Here is a 22,452-nt window from a genome sequence, read left to right on the forward strand (position 1 = left end):
GCGATGACATTTAATGAAATATCAACCATCATTAGAAACGTGTTCAAGTGTTTCCCACCACAGCTTCGCTGCAGTGACCTGTCTGCCTGCGTCGTCGTCGTCGTCGTCAGAAAAGATCGAAGATTCAGCGCAGACCTCCGCCGAAGTTTTACGACAAAAAAACGCGCTTGATCCGAAAATCTGTCGCTCAGATCTGTTTCTTTGTAGGCTACCTTGCTGATGCTGCTGTTGTTATTGTTTCTTTTTACGATCACGCCGCGCCGTCTTCGTGCCGCATTTGGGTAAACTGTGAAATAAAATTAAGCGAAACTACCGTGTTTTCGGTGGGTAGTGCCTTTTCCTGCACGCTCACACACCACAGACTGGGTGTCAGATGACACTCGCCGCGGTAGCGAGACGACCTTGAAGCCAACCGGGCTTCCGTCACCGTGCGTCGCAGCCGTAATTAAGACGGAGAGCAGTGTCTCACCGCCCGGTCCGCCATTAAATTGACATAAAACAACGAACAATTTGTTGATCGCCTTTTTTTTCGGTGCAATCTCGATCGGTATCTAATTTCTGCGATTTCCGATTGTGACAAGTTCTGGAGATGAACTGCGTCACCTTCTTCTCTACCTGTGGAAGTGACAGGATGAAAGTGAAGCTTATTAATATTTTACCGAACAACTCCTTGCAGTCGATCGAACGTTATCCTCGAGCTCGAGCTCGAGCTCGACCCCATCATCTCCGTTCGGTACTCTCCACTAACCTTTGTTTGCTTCCTTAGCACAGCGTTGCACGGACATTCTCCGAGGGGGGAGAGAGCCAGAATGACGACCCGAAAAGCTGAGAATGTCGTTTTATTTTTAAGCCTTTTATGACAGTTCCTCCATTGTACGAACAGGAAAAAACAGACGATTCATCATGAGAGCCCGTCGTCGTCGTCGTCTTCGACGCTTCGGACGAGTCTGCACGGCCGTTGAAGATTCTCGCGGGATTGGTGACCAATCATAAAAGGACGGCACGACGAAGGAAGAAAAATAAATGATTATAACAAAACGTCGGAATTTTTAATTTATAACACACACCTCCGGGCCGGTCAGCCACCGCCGTTTGGCCACCGGGCACTCGGTGGCGGATGTGTGACACTCACTCGCTCGGTGTACCGAAATGAGCGCAGCGCAAGTTCCCAGCGGCTTCTGGGTCTCCGGCATGGTTCGGTAGAATAAAGAACAATGCTTAATTCCTGTGTGACTTGTTCTGGAAGCCTTCTTCGACCGCTGCTGGTGCTGCTGCTGCCGTTGAGACCATAAAAAGTGATTTTTATTCCTTTATGGCTGTGCGCTCTTTCCCGTGCGACAATCCGATCCTCCAAAGAGACAAAGTTGCGTGACAAAAAAAAAGCTGAGCTGACGAACTGACGAAAAAAAAGCCTGTGTGCAAAGAAAGTGGCCAGCCGGCCAGAATCGGCAATCATCTAAATTGGCTACGACAATATAACTTTTCTCGCTCTGCCGCCCCGGTCAAGGGGCGATTCACCGAGACAGAGGAATCAAGAATTGAAAAAAAAAAACGAAATCATCATCAATTTATTACACATAATAAGCAAGTTTTATTTTATTATTTTTGGTGAAATCCGAGTACGTTCTTTCGGTGGAAGGAAGTGAGAGTTCCCGGAGTACTCTCAAGTGTCTTCGGGCGCCATTTTTTCCCCGGTAAAATGGCGACTTGCAGCAGTGACGCCACCGAAAGACAACAACCGCTCGCGCAGCGCAGCTTATCGCCGTTTGATCTCTTAGGTCCGAGAATTGACAAGTTTAACAATTAATCCTCTGTGTGGGAACGTGTTTCGTTTTCCTCTGCGCCTCGGGGTGGGGATTGTCACGCTCCATGTTCGGCCATGTTCGCGAGCACGACCCGTGGAAGAACCCGAAAAATCAAGCTAGAAGAAACACCGTCGTCAGGCGAAAAAAGACACACGAAAACGTCTCGAGCGTCTCTTGATTAGTTGTCCGGTTACGGCCATTAGACAATTTATCAAATAATTAAGAGTGGGCCATCGAGAAGGTTCTGAACACGGCACCGTCGCGGTGACGATGGTCACGACATGGAACGATCTAGGAGCGGGAACAAAACGAGTGAAACATCATCGCGCCTAGTCCGTGGAACCGAAATACCTCCGTTCGATTAGAGATCCGTCTAATATTTTGACAATGCCAAGGCTAAGAGCCAGCTCAGTGACACCAGAAAGTGCTCAATCTTCCGCATTTTCTTAGCTTGGCTCCGTGCAGTCCCACACTGCGTGCTGTGATGGCAGTGGACCGCACCGACACCGTGACTAACACTGATTGGCGACAAGATCTTCCTAGATCACCACCGCCCGTCACAAGTGTGCGGTTTATTAAATTAACTCCATAATGGTACGCTTCATCAATCTCGTATTAATCAACCGTCAGGCCACAGACGGGCCGGTTTACCAGTCTACCATGCCCAAATCGCACCGAACGAACGACATCGACGGCCGAAGATCGAGATGTGTGGACTGTGGAGAAAGAAAGGCAATGGAAAATGCCAACACAAAGGCTACCCAGAAGGAAAATTGCGCTCGCTTCCCAACCAACACGCCAAATTGAATTTCCTCAATTGATTTTAATAGCGCTAGCCACTGCAACTGGTTCGAGCGACACGGTCGCATTTTAATCATTTCATGACTTAATCAACCGGGACGAATGGGAAAATGACGCTGTCAAAGTGACACAACGATCATCGGTTGGCGCGCGCGGTTTCTTTCTAACACTAACTATTTGTTGTCGGACTATTGCACCGACTTGACGTTCGCATAAATATCCTATTAATTATATTTTTTCCTTCACTTCGGCCGGCTGCTTCGTCCTGCCACCTTCTGGGGCTGGATTGCCGGTCGGACATTGTTTGATTACACCTCTGAAAGCGGCTCATTTGTCATAAAACAGAACCGGCTCGTAACTCATTTTTTCCTTCTTCTCGCGTTCGTTCGGCGAAACAGCCGCCTTCACCTGCGCAGCCTGCCCGGAATCGGATTAAGTCAACACCCGATTGGAATCGCTTAGTCCGTTTGGGATCGCGGGGCTGCAAAAGAAGGGGGACAGTTTTTTTTTCTGTGATCAGGTGATTTATTCCAGGCACATTGTTCTTCCGAGAACCAATAAAAATTGGTGGCGGCCGCCGGACCAGCTCAGTTGGTGAAACCGAAAGTCATCAGTCGACCGAACGGACGGACATGCATCCGATCCGATGGCGACACCGATAGTGCTCCCGACTCCCGAGAGTTGAACCATAAAAATGCACGAAATTGATCGAGTTTTACTGTCCGTTCGGCTGTCGGCTGCAGTCAGTCAGATCGTGTGCAGCTTGATTTTTTTTGCGAAGGAGGTTCCTTTTCTGCTCTGGAGGACCGCTGGGAAATCTGGCCAGGGTTAATTGCAAGGGTCTGTTGGTTGGCGGACTTGATTAGTATTCTCCGGAATGCTCGTTAAATGGAGTCGTCCGCCGGTTGACGCTTTCGAACAACTGTCGAGAGCGCTCGCTTGGCATTGCAAGTGCCTTGGCCGGTGCATTTAGTGCTTTACAGATATTGCAAAGTATGTTTTACGGTCAGAATAAAATACATTTCGGTCGTGTGAAGCCTTCAAAAGGCCATCGATACTCGCACAGGAACGCAAAAGGATCGCCGAATGGCAATGCATACCAGCAAAGTTGTTAAGCTGAAAAAAATATTCATCATTCATTTTTCCACCAAATTTCCACTTCACTGTCACTCGCCTTTTCCGATTGGCCTGAACTAGCATTCGTAGGATTATTCTCTACCGCAAACATTGTTACTACGAATGATTCGTATTTGATACGAGAACATATTCGTAGCACATTGTGCACCACAACGCATTTTAGGCATGATTATTGTCTGGCATCGTTATCGACGCGGTCGGTTCTGCCAGGAATCACTTTTCAGATCCTCGCTTGTAGAACATTTGGAACCCCTTCTACAATATGTGGTAATTTACTGAGAATAACAATTAGTTTGACTAACCACGTCCCTGAACTCACCGCTTAAATCGCGCCAAACCAAAAAACCAGAGGGAAACATTAGTTTGCAAACTGTTCAAAGCCTTCTTACCACTCCTAAAGTGTCCGGATAGTAGCAACTGGCTCCAGCTCCAGCGCACGTCATGCGCAATAGATCGCACCGGCGGTGACGCCAGTAAGCCCGCAAATAATTCACGCATTTTTCGCAGAATCATCCAACCACACAGACCTGACCAATCATCAATGGCTGATGCCATCGAAAAACAACAGATGTTTCGATCGATCGGGATGATGATGCGGTCAATCTACTGCCACGGCGGCGGCGATGATGGAGCGGGTTGACGATCTGTAAAAATAGAAGGCAACGAAGAAAAAAAACACGACGACGACGACGGTGAGAAACGGTACAGAAGCAGCAGAAAAAAGCAGCAAATTGATCCCCAAACAGTCGATCGCTAATGACAAATGATTGATTTGTCCCTCGGTCGAACGGACTGCCGATTCTGGCCACACACACGCACGCTAGGTTGGGCCAGAGTTCGTCGGTGCGCGCTCGCTCGCTCGCTCGCTGGTGATGAGTATCATTCGGCAACCGCAAGTGAAGCAATGACTATTTAAATTAATTAGGCTTCACATTTGGCAAAGTACACCGCTTCGGGTTGCCATAGCGATCGCACTCTCAGCTAATGTCACGCTCGGGTCGAAAATTACCGGCCATCAAATTTGACCGCGATCTCATTTTTTTTTCGGTTGCCAGCCTGTCTACGGCCGCACGCTGCCACTGTCAAATGTCACTGCCATTTGGAAGGATGGTAATCGAGTTTAATTAGCGAACCGTTTGAAATCCCCTCACCCCATCAGCTCGCAATCCACACACAGTTCAACGCATCTTTCGCGCGATGCTGCCATTATTAGCCCCCTCGACCGACCGATCGACCTTTTACGGCACGAGTTTATTTCAGTGTGGAAAAGTTCGTAAATTTGATGGACTTTTGGATGCGCCAGAAACGCTGGAAAAAACATTAACAGTTATGGCCGACAATAGCTCACCGAAAGTTGCACGGATTGCAATTAGAAGGCGCGCACTAGGCAACAACAGTAACAAAAAAAAGAGCTATGGCGGTAAATGATAGATTTTTATAAATGATCGTAAATTACGGACGCGGCTCGTGCGCTGTGCTGACACTCGAACGACGGCGAAGAAGCGTCCATTTTACTTACCGACATGAGCCCCGATCGAGTCCATCCGTACGTTTTTCCAACACCGTTTTTGTGGCCACTAATCGCGTACCCGGCACCGATTGACTGGCAATCTCTGTCCAGCCCAGCCAGCGACTTCCAGCGGATCGCTTCATCGGCGGGTGCTTCAGCTCTCTGAAAGCAAGAAGCAAGGGCAAAATTTATCATTTATCTAATATGTGAAATTAGTTTTTCCCTTTTCCACACACTAACACTCTCGGAATGGGTATCATTTTCAACCCAAGCGCACCGGAGCGCGAAAAAAAAATCTCCCTTTGCCGTCCGGCAAGCGGAAAGCGACCACGAACGAACGAAACGAACGCAACCGGTAATCACGACATATGGTACTGAAAGCTATGCTTCATCTGTCTCACTCTCTTAGTTCCGACCGAACAGCCACAGACAGCTCCTCATCCTCCGCGTTAAAAACACGGAGAAGAAGGCACACTTAATCACAACCCATCATAGCAGGCACTGTTTCTTTCTTTGCTAATTGTTAGCAACGATTTAGTATCACTTCCTAAACAAAGCACAAAGAGAGTGTAAACAAAGCAATTTTCGGCTTACCCATCGCCGCTTGTCACATCCATTGGTGAACCCCTGGCGCCTTAACGGCGAAAATTAAAAGCCTTATTAAGCGTAAATTACCCATAATTGGAACTCGCCGAACCAGCCGCAGCAGTGACTTTCGAGGCGGCCGTCGTAATTTCGTCACTAGTCACTCAACTTCTAGGCCTTGCAACCTGTGCTGTGTGCTGACGTGATACCACAGTAAATTTCATCCAAAATCCATTTGTTTTTCTTTTTTTCGTGCCATTTCACTCGCATCCACACACCACTCTGCAGCACTCTCTGATTAAACTTGAAAAATGCTGCTGGCGAAACCGAACCGAAAATAATACCCGGCGCATGAAGCGTCGTCGCCTACTGTTTGTTGCGGCGGCGGCGGCGGCGGCGATGATGATGTGTGATGGATGCGCCGCGCAGAGCGCTGTCAAATTGAAGCGAAACGAGCAAGCGAGCGAGCGGCGCCGCGCGAAAGCAAGCGCACGAGGGGGCACCCGCTCGCGCTTGCAGTCATCATCGTCGTCGTCGTCGTCGTCGTCGAAGGCGCAAAACCAAGCGGCGATCGGGGGGATGGGAAAGAATCGCTTTATAATGAGCTTGCATGTGAAGTGCTTTTTAATAAACTTAATACCTGTTTAGATTTTCTCCCCGTTTTGTTTCTGAACTTGTTTTGTTTTTTTTTTTGTATTTTTGTCTGTTTTTTTGGCACTATCTGTCTGGCCGAAGCTCGCCGGCTCGGTCTGCCACAGAGGTTCCTGGAATTTACTGATTTTGCACGCAAACTTTTGAACGTGGAGTGGAAAATCGAAAGAGAAAGGAACCGACGAAAACCAAGGGCAAATTTTCGTCGATTGAATTTGCATATCAAAAGAGTGGCTGAAACGGTTAGGATTGGGCCTGGTTCTATCGTGGAGTGGAGCATGAAAAGTGGGGGGGGGGATGTGTGGACAATTTGCATATCACTAATGAAGTGTGTACGAATTGATTTTGACTGTGCGCGGCGCAGGGAAAATCATGCTCGTAAATTGACACATGCGGAGCAGACAAAAAAGAAACAATCGCGTTTGTCATCGGTTCTAATAGCGGCAGTCCCGCTGGCGAAGAAGAACGAAAACCACCGGAAATGAGTGGAAATAAATCCCATTTGCTACCCTAAATAGCACGGCAGGACGGTTCTGCCGAGCTTGTTTTGGTGGGGTTAAGTACATCACATTAAGGCAATTATCCGTTGTCTGTTGTCTTTAAGGTGCTGCTTGCCAGCAAGAAGAACAATCACCAGTAATTGTCTCTAATCTCGAAGGCAAAGTGAACCCAGCCATCAGCCATCAGCGACACATCTGTTTTCTGTTTCCCAGCGCTTTGATTTTTAATGCTGCACAGGTTAGAAGACGACGATGACGACGACGACGACGACTGCGAGCACAGAGACGACACTTTTTTCCCCCTCAGATTAGGGAGCAATCAAATTATACGTAATTTTCGTTTTAAAACACAAATCAATGGCCTGCCAAGGTCTGGTTTTCGTCTTCGCCGTCGGAGCCATAAAACATAACCTCGAAAATTAAGATGAGCAACAGGCAACAGCAGCACACATTCGAGTGAGATTATCACCGCTGGAAACCTCGGAAGAAGAGGAAACGAGAAATGTTCTGATTTATGAGAGAAGATGACACTTAATTAGAAGTCTTCGAGTGACCGTCAAGTCAGGAGTGACTGTGCGCCGATTTGGTGGTTGGCAGCTGTCAAGTGTCATCCTGCATTCGGCAGCGAAAAGGTAAGCAAAATGGCGAGCGAAACCCAATCCTGCTGGTGCCTGCCTAGTGATGTTATCGATGTCAATGCTTGATTTATGTCGGCTCTCTAGCCCGGGGGTTATTGAGCCCGACCGGACCAAAAAAAATAAATGAAAAACAGTCCTCTTTCGAGGACCGATCTATATTTATTTTAATTTCGTAGAAATTGGCAAGAGATGGTGACAGGCCGCACCGGAGGCCGAAGCCGCTTTGAAGGCGGCTGGTTGTTAGACAGTTATCAAAAAATAATTCCTCTTTATTTATTATTAGAAAACTGTGGCGGTGGCGTTGGAGACGTTGCTGGCTAAACGACCGAATTTATCGTGTCGACGACACGGCGACACAGAGTAGCTGTCAAAAAAAAAAGCAAAACTATGAGACGTGGGAGGTGTCTGAATTTAATGAATTAGAAAATGTTATTCTTAGCGTGTTTTGCGACCCAGTTGTGGATGGAGCCTTCTCCGGTGCGCTTCACGGGGATGGGAGGAAACAGTTGAAAACCGAAGCGAAGCGAGAAAAGGATTTAATTCTTATGTAAATCAATATTCACAAACAGTTCAAGCACGGATTCCATGATTTACGATCCCAGAATCGAATTCAGCGAGAAAAACCACCGAACGAGGGGCACTTCACTGTCGCCAAAGCTCGCGTTGACCAACTAGCGAAAGTGGATTAGTGGAATTCAATTAAAAACCCATTGATATGATGATTAGGCTCGATTAGGTAAGCAGTTTACGAGCAGATTTCTGGTTTTCGTTTGATCGTCAGCGTTTGACACTTTTTAACTTCTGGCGTTCGGCCTCGGAAGCGCTAAATCCACTTTTATTGATTGCTTCGTTTCGGAGTCCTTTCCACAGACCGCGCGCGCGCGTTTTCCCCCGAGATCGCTTGAAACAAGTTCGATTTTGTCGACAACTCGACAGCCTACGGCAGGCTACGGGCTGCTAGAGCGTTGAGCGTACTCTCGACGGCAATAAAACGGTTGTCTTTGCTTCGCTGCATAGAGGGAAGCGGAATCCAGTGATTGATACTTTTTACTGCTTTTCCTGGTTCGGGTTTCTCCCTTTCGGATTAGGCTTCTGCTCGTATCGCTGTGTGATAATCGTCCAGATCGCCGCTTGGATTTCTCGCGAGTTCGCGGGAGCACAATAGCTGTCAAAATAGATCCAATTACAATAAATGTCAACTCGAGAGAGTTGGGTCGATCCGTTTCGTGATGTGTCAGTCCAGTACTTTTGTTCCGTGCTTCTGCCGCAACATAAACCGAAGCTGGAAGTCATTAGCGGAGCCCGGTTCTTTTTTATTGCTTTATGGCGATGAATTTTGAACTGTCCATCATTGTGCGCGTCACGAGTGACCATGACCGCTTCAATCGTTACGGTGGGAGGACAAAATGCAATGCGCTCGAGGCCCGATCAATCCATCGATCGATCAAAACCGCTTCGCACTCATACGAAACAGTACGCATGGGTTAGCACACAGTCTCTTACACCCCGCGCGGATAATGAGCAAGCATGAAGTAATGATCCGCCGGCACTCGCTGGATGAAAAGAGTAAATAAAAATGTACAATCCACCTTCAGGAACAGGTTTGCGCCGGGATGGTTCAACCCCGAAGCCTGATTTTTATGAGCTTCGAGAGCTTATGCTCCGTTTCGCTCATCGCTCGAGAGTGAGCAATAACAAATAATAATCATCATTCGGAATCTCCACCGAGCGGTTAGCCTGCTGCGATTTGCACGGTATGAAAAAGTTGCAATTCCAGCTCGTACTGTCCTGCCCTCTCGCTGCCACTGCACTGACTACGATGACAGCGTATCGGACGCAGCGACAACTGCGCCAAACGCAACTGCAAACCGACTGCAGATTCCTGGAGATCCATTCGCGCGTGTCACGCATGAGAACCACTGTCATTATACTGTGCGAGTGTCGAACTGGTTCCATAATTACATGCCATCAACTATTCCACTCAATACCGATGACATGCGACACATTGGCGCAGAAGAGGACTTGTCAACCTCTCTCGGTCCAAGCATTTCATGCGGCGCTCGGCCATTACAAACGCGAAAAAGCAGTCACATCATTTTTATTAATAGCCACTCAATCAGCAGTGCCATTTTCTTGCGTACCTTCGGTACCAGTTCATGCTTCGAAGCCGTTTCAGAACTTTGATCTTGTGTGTTGGACTTTATATCCGTACCAGCCATCCGATAGTTTCATGCCTCTTCCACCGTGCCGTGGGGCAAAGCAGGCAGAAGAACCGACTCCGACCGAACCTATCCACGGGGGAAAATGATTTACTTTTAAATGTCATTACACGTCGTCGAGGTTACTATTTGTTTATTTTCCCGCTCTGTTTCATAGCCCGTTCGCATCGCACCACCGCACAGCCAGGCGACGGGTAATCTGGGAATAATTGAAATGCACTGTTTAAACAGTGCCGCCCGTGATTCCCGACCCGAGAGGGGCGAGCAAATGCCGAACAATTTACGCAGAATTTTGATAGTTTGTCACGGAATGAATTCTTCGATGGTTCGTACGATCGAATAAATCAGTGTCGAACGAAATTTTCATTTCGGACGACGATTAAAAATTTTAAACATCCTACGCCGGATCGGGTGAAAAGCCCCGCAGCGCGAATGCAACTGTCACTGGTCCTCGTCAAGTGTCAAGTTTCTCCGCTAACGACAACCGATGTTTTCGGCCGAACTGCAGCAGCAGCAGCAGCAGCAGCTTCTTGGCTCTCTTTCTCTCTATTTCCGCAGTCACATGCAATTGCTCTCCTTTACCTGCGAACAACGAACAAAATGTCAGATCCTCGAACAAAACTCGAATGACATCGTTTTGCACCTCCCCTCAGCAGACACACGTACACCCCCCGATCGACCCCGAGGAACCAGGTCGTCGTCGGTTTCATGCTGTCAGCCAGGCAAATATGTGAAATTATCATCATTATCCACCAACCGACCGACCGACCAACCCAGGCCGGGGACCGGGGAAACTACACCGCCGCCGATCGCACGCAGATATATCGTGAACTCAACGACGGTTTGTTGTATGCAAATTACCAACCAGCACCGCCTCTTCAAATCGGTTCGGTTGCTTCAATTATCCATTTGTCATATTTATCAATCCCACTTTGGCTTCCTCTCTTTCTGCGAATGATTCCGCTGCAACCTGCTGCGAATGCAAAATGTGTGACAAATTCGATTTCATTCGAACTCACTTCATTTCCAATTGGGCGAAAAATCATGACAGTCATGCAACCGCAGTCGCACACTAATATGACAGGTCGGTGATCTACCTGAAAGTGTCATCGCAGCAACCTACACTGCGATGCCAGTGGCACACCCCTCGTACGTAACCGCCATTGGCGGCGCCGCCGGTTGAAACTACGCGCGTCGCGCGATAGTGATAATAACCGAGAGGAGATGCTAATAGCTATTAACTATGTGCGACTTTTCTCGAGATGATTGCACTGCGATGGCATTGTCTTCCGATGGAGATCAGCACGGTGAAGTAACGCGCGAGACAAGCTGGAAAACAATAAAAGCGATCTCACGTATGATGATAATGATGATGACGGTGATGATCGCATCAGATTAAGGTATGTGATGAATAAACGATGCTTGAACAATTAATAAAGGCGAACGGGCGCTAATCAGCTCCCAGCAAGTGGCGAAAGATGGCGTCCATTGACAGGTCACTGCTCTTGAGCGTCCCCGCGGTCCCCACGCGCGGCTGTTTTCTATTGCACGCTTGTGAAAAACCATCGTAAACACTATCGTTTGACAGCTCCGCCCAGTGCGGTATTTCTGCGAGCATCGTTTTCTAATCACCTTCACCACAGCAGGTCGAAGAAAGCTCCGCTCGTGGTATCAACAAAACAAAGCACGCCACGACCATGTTTACTCACTCACTCGCTTAAACGGGTTATAGAGCACAACGTATCCTTGCCGACGGGCAAATGCAATTATTTCTCATTACTTATTCGCCTTCTACAAACATCACGCTCATGCTGCTGCCGTTGCTTCCAGAAAGCACGAAACTCGGAAAAAGAGCTGCTGAGGCAGCCGCCATGGATGAAGAAAAAGGCCGATTTCGTGTGCCAGAGCCGCCTTTGATCGATTACACTCATTTTCGTTTTAATTTTACTACTCGAACCAGCCAGCCAGCCAACCAACCACCCTAACGCGACGGGCAAAATCGAATAAATATTTAATATAATCTCATTTCTCTTCATTTACCTTTGCTCGCCTGCTCCCAGAGCAGCCGGGCTTGAAACCTTAATAGTTTCATTCAATTAGATCCTTGCATTCGTTTGTCCGAATCCGGCAGCTCCCGTGAGACGAACCCTTTTCCTAGTTTAATTTACGGCATCCCCGAGCGGGCGGGCGGCTAAATCAATAGCCGCCAGAAATTCCGACCCGGATTACAAGATTTCCACTCCGGGAAAGACAAACGTTATCAATTATTAACAGACTGCAACCGGAGCGACATCCAACGGCACTCCATTCAACCGAATTGATTCTGCTGCTGACAGCGACAGCTTTGTTTACAGCACCCGAAACGGAAGCTCGCCATAAACATAACCTCATTCTGTCCTGCTTCTAATCCCGCCTAGCGCACTCGCGCCACGACGCATGCGATGAACTATTTTAAACAAACAGTCATCGGTCGCAGTCGGTCGCAGCGCAGAATGACAATCCATTTGCTCCCCGGATTCGGGCCCGGGACATCTAAATCACATTAACGCTTCAATCAATCAAATTTCCGGTCGCATGAACCGACCGTGGACCAACGTGTGGCACCAACCAACCAACCTTCGTTTTCCGGAGGACGGGCGCTGTTTATTATTACTGAAAATATCAATTTAATTTGTCTTATCTTTATTGAACTGTTAAGCCAAAGCCAGCACTGCCGCAGAAGTCACCATAAACAGAATCCATTTCCGTCTTCCTGGGGCAGCACCGCCGCCACCGGCGAATGCATAAACATCATAAAAACTGATGACCGTCCGTAGAAGAAAAAAAGGGGAATAGATGACACTCTAAAATGTTTCGTTTACGGCTTGCTTCCTTTTCACAGTCTTTCGGCCGTTCTTCCATCCAACAACCATTTTCGAAATCGAGCATTTGATTGAGCTCAATCACTCAAAGAAGTAAACATGTGTTTGACGAGGACCGCGTTTCTATGACAGCGAATTTCACCTTATGTCAAACTGAGTTAACGACATGTAGGAGAATTGCAAGTCACCCTGTATGGTGCAGCCAAATTAGAACTTAAGCCCAATATCAATTTCTCCAAACTAACCGAACCTCGTTTTGCGCTTTCTGTTTCTCTTCCAGAGCACCCTTCGCGCGTACCAGCACAATGACACACACCAGCGACGACAAGCAGCTGTTGCACGGTTAATCCCGTCCAACAACGTCCCGCCGAGAAAAGCACCCCGCCCCCGCCCGCAGAGAGTGGAAACTTTTCCCGCAGAACGATTCCCGATCGGCAATCAGAGCAGCAAGGTCATCCGCCCAAAACATCGACCCAAATGGTTATGTCGCCAAGCAGACGACTATCATCGCCAGGAATCGCCACGCATCCAATGAATATGCATTTGAGCTCACTGCAACACTCCCAGCTGCAATTGTCCTCTCAAATGCATCAGAAGTTGGCCGCCGGACTGACGCCGAATCATATGAGCGGATTTTTCAAGAGTCCATCGACCTCACCGAGCAGCGCCAATGCTAATATGAGCAATAATAACAACAACAACCACAGCAGTAACAAATCTCAGAACAACAACAACAACAACCACAGCAGCAGTAGCAACAATCACAGCACGCCCGCGAACATGCCGTCAGCGACGGAACTGTCGACACATCCGTTGAATCGGCTGCAATCGATGCAGCCGTTCGACTTCCGGAAGCTGAGCGCAGCAGCCGCAGGACTTAGTGCATTCACAGCGGGTCTACCGCCGCCAAGATTGAGTCCGGAGGCCGCGGCCGCCCAGCATCACTTCAACCAGCAGCACGCTGCTGCCGCGGCAGCGTACTCCCATGCCACGGCCAAGCGCCGTGATTCGCAAGCTTCGGACTCTTCGCCAAGCTCGCGCGATCACGCTGCCGCCGCCGCCAATTTCATGAACCTGTCGATGGCCGGGCACGGTTTGCCGTTCCCGATCCCTCCGCCACCGCCGCCAACCTCGGTGGCCATGTCGTTGGCAAACTCGCTGAACCATTCGGCGGCCGCAATGGCTGCTGCCGTGAGCGGAAACCCTCTAGCGGCGAGCTTCGTTGCGCAATCGTTCCCAAATCTACTGGCCGCTTCGGCTGCTCGCGAGCAGGCTCGCAGCAAATCTCCACTTTCCTCGCACCACAAACTGCAGCAAAAATCGGACAAACCCTCCGACAAATCCGACATGGAGAAGAACCACCACGGAAGCGGCGAGAATGTGCTGAACCTCAGCCGTGATCTGGCCGCAGCGGCGGCTGCCAATCAACATTTGGCCCGACAAGGACTGCCGGGACATGTCAGCCGCATTGCTGCCGGACTACCTCCCGGGGTTCACCTTAAAAAACCGCAATCGCCCAATAAACGCCAGTGGGGGGCTCTGCCGCCGAACTTGGGAACCCAGTTCGTGAACCCTGCCACCGGCAAGAAACGAGTCCAGTGCAACGTTTGCTTCAAAACCTTTTGTGATAAGGGAGCTCTGAAAATCCACTTCTCCGCCGTTCATCTCCGAGAGATGCACAAATGCACCGTCGAGGGCTGCAGCATGATGTTCAGTTCCAGACGTTCCCGCAATCGGCACAGCGCCAATCCGAACCCGAAACTTCACTCGCCTCACCTCCGGAGGAAAATCTCCCCACACGACGGACGCAGTGCCCAACCTCACCCGATTCTGCTGCCGTCCGCCGGTATGCCGCTACCGAACGGCCTCAATCCGCTGCATCCGTTTGCACCGTTCCCGTTCCCGGGTGACATGCGCCACCCATCGCTGTCCGCCCTCGAATTCAAAGCCAACATGGAAGCTAGCATGCACCGTCGTCTGCAGGAGCAAGAAAAGCATCGCGAAAGCCAACGCCAATCGCTTAGCCCGGAGAACTACCGTTACCGAAGTCCGCTTGGTGACACTCCCGACAAGTATCTTTCCCCCGGACAGCATTTAGGCGGTGGAAGTTCGGTTGGCAGTCACCTGGATGATGATGACGACGACGATGACGATCCGAATGGAATCGTTATTGATGGTAATGACGATGATGATGACGTACACGGTTTCGATATGTCGCTCAGCTCGGAGTCGGAAGATGTTAAATCCTACCGCCACTCGGGTACACCGGAGCCGGAGTACGAGGATGAAAGGGAGATCCATCGACGGGACGATGCGATGGGTAGTGAAAACGAACCACAGGACTTTAGTATATCGAAGTTGAAGTCGGAAAAACTATCCACTTCCTCCGACGGCGATGAAGTCGCAAGTAATGTCGACAGCAACGAAGATTCGTCGGTGCACGACTCTCAGACCGCACGGGATGAGATGAACGCCTTCCTTTCGATCAATAAGCGTAAACGAAAGAGCATGAATCCCATCAAGTGTGCGATTCCTTCGGAACGCATGTCTGCCGAGTCGGGGCACATGTCCGATGAGAATGAGGAGAAGGATGGGGAAGAAGAACGACCGGAACCGTTGATTAAGAAAATTAAATTGGAGAAGCAACAACAGCAGCATCAGCAGCAGCACCAGGATGAAGCACTAGCGCTGGTGAATGATAAACGTGAAGAGCTGTCTTCGCCGAAGCCAAACGGTGAAAGCAATCACGTCGAAGAGGAAACACCCGTTAAGATTAAGTCTGAACCGAGCGAACATCAAGATGAGGCTGAAAACCTATCACTCGATCTGTCGAAGAAACGTTCCACGCCGGATGTTAACGCCAATGAGAAGTTTACCAAATATTCGATCGATGTGAAGCCGGCGTCCGAGCTGATGGAGAAACCGGTCCCGTTGGTGCATCCGAAAAAGGAACACGACCCGGAGCAGGAAGCGGAAGACCTCCGGAGACCCGGCTCGGCCGATAGCAAAAAGAGTGCCGAAAGTTTGGATTCGGCAAACACCCTAAGGCGTCTGGAGAATCTGTCTCACGGACCGCTGAATGAGATGATGATGCAACGCGGCGGCCTGCCACAGTTTCCTCCGCTGAGCTACCTCATGAATGCCGCTCCACCGAGTCCCGCCCGATCGCGAAGTTCTTCACCGAACCCGGAGGACAACAGTCATCAGCAGGACGTCGATTCGGATGACAACGTAGACTACTGCGAGGAAGGCAACTGCTTCAGTGATCCCAATGTACCTCTTGACAAAGATAACCCAAAGAAATGTTCCGCCTGCGGACGGATGTTCCAGAATCACTTTGCCGTTAAGACTCACTATCAAAACGTGCACCTTAAGTTGCTGCACAAGTGCAATATCGATGGCTGCAACGCGGCCTTCCCATCGAAGCGCAGCCGTGACCGACATGCTTCGAACTTGAATCTACACCGGAAGCTGCTCTCCACCAGCTCCGACAGTAACGATACGGTGCTAACCATGGACAAGCAGTTTTCCGGCTTCCCAGGACCTCTGCAAACCGAGTTCCTCGCTAGGTTGTACGCAGATTCGCAGAAGTTCCCCATGAACCTGGAAGCATTCAAGAACCACTTCCCGAATGCCGGTGCCTATGCGGATCACTTCCTGAACGGTGCCGGCCAACGGTTCCCGCCAGCTGCCGCCAACCCGTTTTTGTTTCCTCCGCTCGGAGGACTGGCCGGATTTCCCGGTCTGTCGCAATTCTCCCACTTGCTGCCGCATCCGCTGAACGGACTATCTTCGCAGCTCGCGGGAGGTCGCATGTCCCGCTCGGATTCACCCATCTCGGCGTGCTCACCACCATCGAACATCAACATTCCATCCCCAATGTCACAACATCAGGATCACGACCAGGATCGGCACCATTCAGCGGTGGCGGCGGCCGCTCTGCTAAGCCACAACCGGTCACCGGCGGCCACCCCAGCCGAGGAGGCACGCAAAAGCCAAAAGACGCCGGATTCCCTGTCGTGACCAATGCCGTCCTTTACATCGTATGCAGCCGAATCGACCATCTGGTAAAGCTCTGGTAAACCCCCAGTAGTCCCAAAGTTCTCCGGTTTCCCTTCCCCGCTCGTTTTTAACCGCTTATTTTTCCCTCCTGGCCACCCCGACACTCGATGACGAGCCCGAGCCCGAGCCGGAATAATCTGGTGGATTTAATTGAGTCACGGCATCTCCGCGCCCGGGCGCTGCGACGCGAGTGCGCGAAGCTATGTTATCTCACAGCAATGAAGCGTTTCGAGAAAAAAAAACCACTACTACTACTATGATAAAAACAGACAGATAATTCAATTTAAAAGCGATTGATGGGTATGCACAAAGCAAGCGGAAGTCTCTCTTCTAAAAAATCGTGATCTCGTTTGACTCTCTTTTTTTATTATTTTGTAATTAAAACTTATCGTAAATTAGGTTCTGTGCTTATCTGGTTATTCGTAAGCCAAGCCGTAGTTATGGCGAAGAACGGAACAGAAAAAAAACCACACACAGACACACAACTCGTTAATATCTGAAGTACGTGTAGCTACTGTTAGCGATAACGGCAAATTGAGGTTAGGCATAAATCACACTTTACTAAAGTGCCCAGTGATATAACTTTAATTAATGTTTTCAGACAAACTCAAACAAAAAAAAATTAAGTCTCGTTTGCAGATACTGCGACTTGCAGGGCTAATCTTATTTTTTTCCTTTTTCGGTGCGTGGGAGAAGTGGGACAAAAATTGATTCCTTTTTTTTAAATACGAATAGAATTTTAGACGTTTTAGTAGCGAGCAAAAATATTAACAGTGAATCAAGTAGCTATTATAGTAAGGCCGTAAGTGTAAGCTTCTCCAGTTCCTAAAACTCTGCTCCTAGTAGGCTGCGCTGTGTAATTTATTCGTGAAAGAGGAAACTTCCCAAAAAAAAACAAACAAACGTGTAAAAGCAACTGATCAACGAAGAATGATATTGATTTTAATTCGAAAAAGTAGTACCTTTATTTTGTTTAATCATTGTAATTTCATTGCGCTGTCACCAACACCAAAATCTTCCACGTAAAAAGAAACATAACCTAGTGTAAGAGAAGGCGAGGTCGAACAAAGAGCAACAACAGCCAACATCCTATCGACCGAAGCAAAAGCTAAAGATAATGTAATTTTTTTTTCGAAGCAGTGCTGAAGCAGAAGCATTATACGGATGAACAGTGCATCCAACTTTCATTTATGTGTACCTTTACTACTTTTAAAGAAAAGGGCAAGCCGCTCGTTTGATTTGCAAACACTGAACAGGAACGCAAACATTGCGAGAGATGATGCGAGAAAAATCAATAAGAAATGTGCAATATTTTCGTCCTCTTTTGTGCTCTAGATAATTGATAGTCTTTTAGGGTAATAATTATACGCATAGTTAATATACTTTCACAATTCTAGTGGCTAAGGACAACAAAACAAAATAGTAGATTTAATCAGACTAAGCAAAAAAAAACCTAAACGATATGGAATATATCATATTTTACTCTCTAGGAAAAATGATCAATACAAAATCAACACACAAAGCGAACAAATAACTGTACATAGTCTATACATATTGAGCTATAAAACCGTAGATAATTACAACAATTGATATTAATGGTTAAAACTAAAACACTTCATTCAAAATGAAGGCATCGCATCACATCACAAATTACAGTAATGTAAAATAGCAACAAGCAAGTTTACCCATACGAAAGAAGCAAGCAAATTTGAATATCAAAAATATCAATAAATACGGAGAAGAAAAAAAACACTATCGGTAAGGTAACCCTCCCGAAGCAAAGTTCCACAGGCGCTCACAAATCTGTTATTTTCCTTCGTTTATTTTTATATGTGTACCATAATCACACGGCATTGACACACACACACACAAAAGAAAACGGTGCGCCGCACAAACGTCAAAATTTTCGTGATTTTTCTATCAGTTTTCATGATAACAAACAAAAATCAATTATATTTATTTTTAATGGTTTACTCTCATGAGCTCGCGAGCTGCCGAGCGGAAAACCCCTCCCGAAAAGAAAAACTATGTGAAAATAAATTATTTTATTATTACAAAAAAAAAATAACCAACCTGTTTTCACTTGCCGCGCCAGTGCATCGTCGCACAAAAGATGACAGTTCCCCATTATGCGTCCACTGATGAATTTTATTACCATTTGCTTTCCACCACAACAATTGACTCGAACTCCCGTTGCTGTCAACCTTGTCAAGGCCAACTCCGTCCGAACATCAACCATACGTGTGACGTGTAACTTTCACGTCACTCTAGGCACTCTAGCAATTCTTGAAACTGCTCGAAAAACGAAAGAATTCGACTCGTTTGCGCCAAAGTCGAAACGGCAAAAGTAATCTACTGCAGTTCGTTTTGATTTTAACCCGGAAAACTATGGCATTCAAGTGTCTTTCCGTGCAGACCAATTCCTCGAGACGTCATTTGTAAACATTACACCACTCACTCCGGTTATAGGCTTTCCTTGCTTGTCCATCGAACCCTCCCCCCCCCCCCCCCTCCCCACGACCGACGTGACACCATGACAGCTTTGGGAACACGATTCCTAGCTAGCGAGTGAACGACAACGAACGCGGGGACTGCAACGGCGATGATGACGAGGACAGTCTTCTTTATTTCGTGCAGACCTCAATCGGATTCGTTCCTTTTTTTTCATTCGTCTTAGCCAGTAAATACAGAACGAAACGTAAAACAACACTGGAAACGGTTATTAAGAGAGAAGCTTGATTGTACAAATGGCACAAAGGAATCAAAAGGCCTTAAAGGATTGATTTGTAGTCGTAGCTGTCATTTGCGATGAATGCTTCCTTTAAAAAAAAATTTATTCTTTACTGCTTGTAAACAGGACTATAGGAAACGACAGTTGTCGGAAAGGCGATACGGTAAAACCTACGAAGTATGGCGTGCCAGTCGATATGTTACAAGGATCCGTCAGGTCTTCGCGCTGACAGCTTGAGTGCTAGACCCTGTCGAAACTTACCCCGATGAAGAAGGCTTGTCACGTGTCAAGCAACATTGTGTAACTGTTTAAAACTGTAAGCTTAATTAAATTCTTAACCATTTGAGCTACAATTTAGCTAAAAAAAATTAGTAATGTAAGCAAAACCATTCACACTGCACTGACAGCATTCACTGGTTTGCTTCATTAACTATTTTATTTTATGATGATGCTCTTTACCAGACTAACATGGTTCAATTTCGACCATTCATTATTTCATAATATTTCAAATGTCTCAACTCCATCTAACACAGACCGATTGGAAAGCTATCTATCTTTAAATCCCGCCGCTTTCAGCAGTGTAAAAACTACACGTTTCCCACAGTGCCCCGCGTAGACAACGAATGAGGAGACGCTGCTCCTCACCGCCATCCATTGCCATTGCAATTGACGTCGACTACGACGAACGCTTCATGCGCGCCTCATTTGACACCGCATCAATCGGTTTTACGCAATCGCAGCATCGTCATTTCACGCGGCGGCCGGGGTCGCCGCAATCATCCGCGCAAGTAATCGCCACCAGCAGCAACCGACCGGAGCTCATCACTCGCTCGGCGACGGATAATTGTTGACCCCTCTCCATTGGAGCCCCCGCAAGGTGGCCAAGTGTCCACAAGCCGCCCAATAAGCGTAAGAAAACGACGAAAATGATTTCCACAGCTTTACGATGTTGGTGCAAACATTGATGAAATAATTCGCCCGTAATTCTTTATCCTCGCTAAATCAACATCAAGCATCCCATATTGTCTAGTGGTTAGGATATCCGGCTCTCACCCGGAAGGCCCGGGTTCGATTCCCGGTATGGGAAAACTTTTTCCTTCCGTACCGTACAGATTTACCTGTCACACTTCACCATTTTTACTTACTGCGTTCCATTCGTACATTTTTTCAATAGCAGCAGTGACCGACCCGTCTAGCTCTAGCTGACTGGATTTTTACGTCCGTGCACCGACATCGATCGGAATGTGCACTCGTGACGATGTCATTATTCTCCTCTTCCCTGGTGAGCTGCAAAAAATAACAACATTCTACCTTGTAACCGGACCTTGTTCCTTCGCAATGCCGTGTGCTGTGCAGTCGAACGGTATGATTTAGAAATAGCTTTTCGTTTTATTATTAGTACGTACTTACTTTTGCATATTAATTTGTCGTGGGTTGCTGCGGGAGCAAAAACTTCAAACTTTTGCTTCGGAACGTGACACTTTTCGCGCTGATTGTGTGCGTGCTAAGACGGTGTTAGAGAGCAAACTGTCACATAGGTGAGACAAAAAAACGAAACGGGAGTGATACACGAAACCCCAACGGATAACTGCAATAGCAACAATAACAAGAACTACGGCAACAACGAGTAGCTAACGTTAGCACACGAAAGAAACCGACGACGACGACAAAGACGACGGCGCGACGACAGATGGACGCGGCGGTGACGCCGTTCTCTGTTTTCTCTTTCATTCTAAGGCGGAGCAAAATTAATATACTAGCGACAATATTTTACGCTGGAATTATATGCACACGGCACACGGGTGGTATCGTATACTATATTTATATTATTTTTTCCTACACCCCGCGTTGTGTCGTGACTCGCGGTGAGTTCAATGTCTTCCGGTGGTGGTGGTGGTGGTGGTGGCGGCGACCGCGACCACGCCGATTTGACCAGTAAAATGGCACTGCGGTCGGTAAATGTCGATCCGAACTGCCAATAAATATGGTGCGTGCGCCCACCGTACCGGTAGGTGACCAGTATTTAGTGTAGTGGTTGAGGAAACTTCTGTTCTTTCCGTTGTAAAAAATGGACGACTAGATCAAAATGAAAGTAAACTCATTTTACGTGCCGCAAAGTAAAGAGCCACATTGTACTATAGATAGTAGAGATGAGATAGATAGATAGAAGAGGGTAGATTTGCATCCAAAAGAACTGTCAAAACGTGTTCCGTGGACCCCCGCTAATTTTACCGATTCCTCAATTTGAAAACCTTAAGACTCCTTCTTTGGATCGGATTTATTGCAGAACGGACTCCAAACGATAACTGAAGTACAAAGCTCGTAGCATTGATCGCAGAATTCAGCTGAAATGCGGGAAATGAACCCAAGGTTTCGTCGAGATTTATCAAGGATGTAACTTTAATGGTCCCGGAATGTTGGTTCTGAGTCTGTCATAATCTCAAGATCACGTAAAATATTTGAGCTTTCCTCTCTTCGTTTTCTTTTCTGTAACTGCATTGAATTGGGTTCTTTTTCCTCATCAACGTAATTACATTTCACCACGCTGATAATCACGAAAATGCATTGGCACCAGTCGTAAAACTAGTTAATGACCTTTTGTAGCAATTGAAAGTCTTTGGAAGCACTGATAGTCCAGAAGATTTTGAGACCATCAACATATGAAAATTTGCAACCTTTCGGTAGCACATGGCAGACGTCATTAAAGAATATGATAAACACTCTACAGCCTTGTGGAACACCTGAGAGATTGTAAAATTCATCTGAATCCGTTGTTCCCAATTTGGCGCACAGTCGTCGTCAGATACGATTCGAACCAGTAGACAAGGTTTGATGACACCCCCAGACGATCGAGTTTGGCAAGCAAAATATAGTGGTTGACCCCATCAAAGACTGCTTTAAGGTCGGAGTATAGCGCGTCGACTTGAAGTGCTTGATCCATGGAGGCGAGGC

The 22,452-nt window shown here is 47.6% G+C and overlaps 1 protein-coding gene and 1 non-coding gene across 2 annotated transcripts in view; both read left to right on the forward strand.

Annotated features, from left to right (window-relative positions):
- The window catches only part of LOC128742652 (uncharacterized), a 28,978-nt gene extending 12,245 nt beyond the window's left edge, over positions 1-16,733 (forward strand). The window contains exon 2 of the mRNA XM_053839077.1: positions 12,988-16,733. Coding sequence (XP_053695052.1) covers positions 13,185-16,730 — 3,546 coding nt within the window. The 5' untranslated portion in view covers positions 12,988-13,184 and the 3' untranslated portion in view covers positions 16,731-16,733. The remainder of the gene's footprint in view (positions 1-12,987) is intronic.
- Positions 16,734-20,515: 3,782 nt separating this feature from the next.
- Trnae-cuc (transfer RNA glutamic acid (anticodon CUC)) lies at positions 20,516-20,587 on the forward strand. The gene has a single exon. It is a non-coding gene; the product is annotated as a tRNA-Glu (tRNA).
- The last annotated feature ends 1,865 nt before the right edge of the window (positions 20,588-22,452 follow it).

Source organism: Sabethes cyaneus, chromosome 3 (assembly GCF_943734655.1).
Source record: "Sabethes cyaneus chromosome 3, idSabCyanKW18_F2, whole genome shotgun sequence".
Lineage (NCBI taxonomy): Eukaryota > Metazoa > Arthropoda > Insecta > Diptera > Culicidae > Sabethes > Sabethes cyaneus.